The sequence below is a fragment of the Chaetura pelagica genome, unplaced genomic scaffold, assembly GCF_000747805.2.
Source record: "Chaetura pelagica isolate M959 unplaced genomic scaffold, ChaPel_1.0 scaffold2723, whole genome shotgun sequence".
NCBI lineage: Eukaryota > Metazoa > Chordata > Aves > Apodiformes > Apodidae > Chaetura > Chaetura pelagica.
The window spans coordinates 1-739 of NW_009952860.1; the positions used below are offsets into that span (position 1 = coordinate 1).

The 739-nt window shown below is 59.9% G+C and overlaps 1 protein-coding gene across 1 annotated transcript; it reads left to right on the top strand.

Moving 5' to 3' along the window:
* Positions 1–205: 205 nt before the first annotated feature.
* On the top strand, positions 206–706 carry MRPL9 (mitochondrial ribosomal protein L9; the record flags this gene model as incomplete). Its single annotated transcript, XM_009995178.1, has 3 exons — positions 206–330; positions 483–533; positions 605–706. Coding segments are annotated over 3 exons (278 nt in total), but the record flags the coding sequence as incomplete, so codon positions are not given.
* Between the last annotated feature and the right edge of the window lie 33 nt (positions 707–739).

Consider the following 739-nt stretch of genomic DNA (forward strand, 5'->3'; position numbering starts at 1 on the left):
GGTGATGCTGGATCTCAGAGCCACTAAACATATAATTCTGTGGGATTTTAGCTCTTCTTTGCCCAATTTCCTTCAGCTGGACCCTCGGAGCTTCTGGGGGTGCCACGTGGTGGCCGAGGGTCCCTCCCTGCCCTCCCCAGGGTCCCTCCCTGCCCTCACCAGGGTCCCTCCCTGCCCTCACCAGGGTCCCCTCTGTCCCTGGCAGGTCTGGGGACCCGCGGGGACCTGGTCAGTGTGAGGAAATCCCTGGGGAGGAACAAGCTGCTCCCGCAGGGTTTGGCTGTTTATGCCTCCCCGGAGAACAGGAAGATGTTTGAGGAGGAGAAGGAGGTGGGTCCGTGCTTGGGGGGCTTCTCTGGGGGCACCAGGACATTCCCATATCCCCCCCTGGTCCTCTGGGATCCTTTTGGATCCAGTTGAACCCACTTGAACCGTCTTGGATTCACTTGGACCCTCCTGGATCCTCTTTTCCCCCCTCACAGCTCCAGCAAACAGGAAAAATTGAAGTTCTCCAGACCCAGAGCGGGGAGAAGGTGAGCAGAGGGGTCCTCAGTGCCCCCCCCCCCCCCTTTTCCCCCCTGCCTCACCCCATTCCCATTCCCAGACCCTCCAGTTCCTCCGGAGCGTCCGCCTGGAAGTGGGAATGAAAAACAACGTCAAGTGGGAACTGAACGCGGAGATCGTGGCGCGGAACTTCCTCAAGAACGTCAGTGGAGCAGCTGGGAGGGACTTTTCCTGC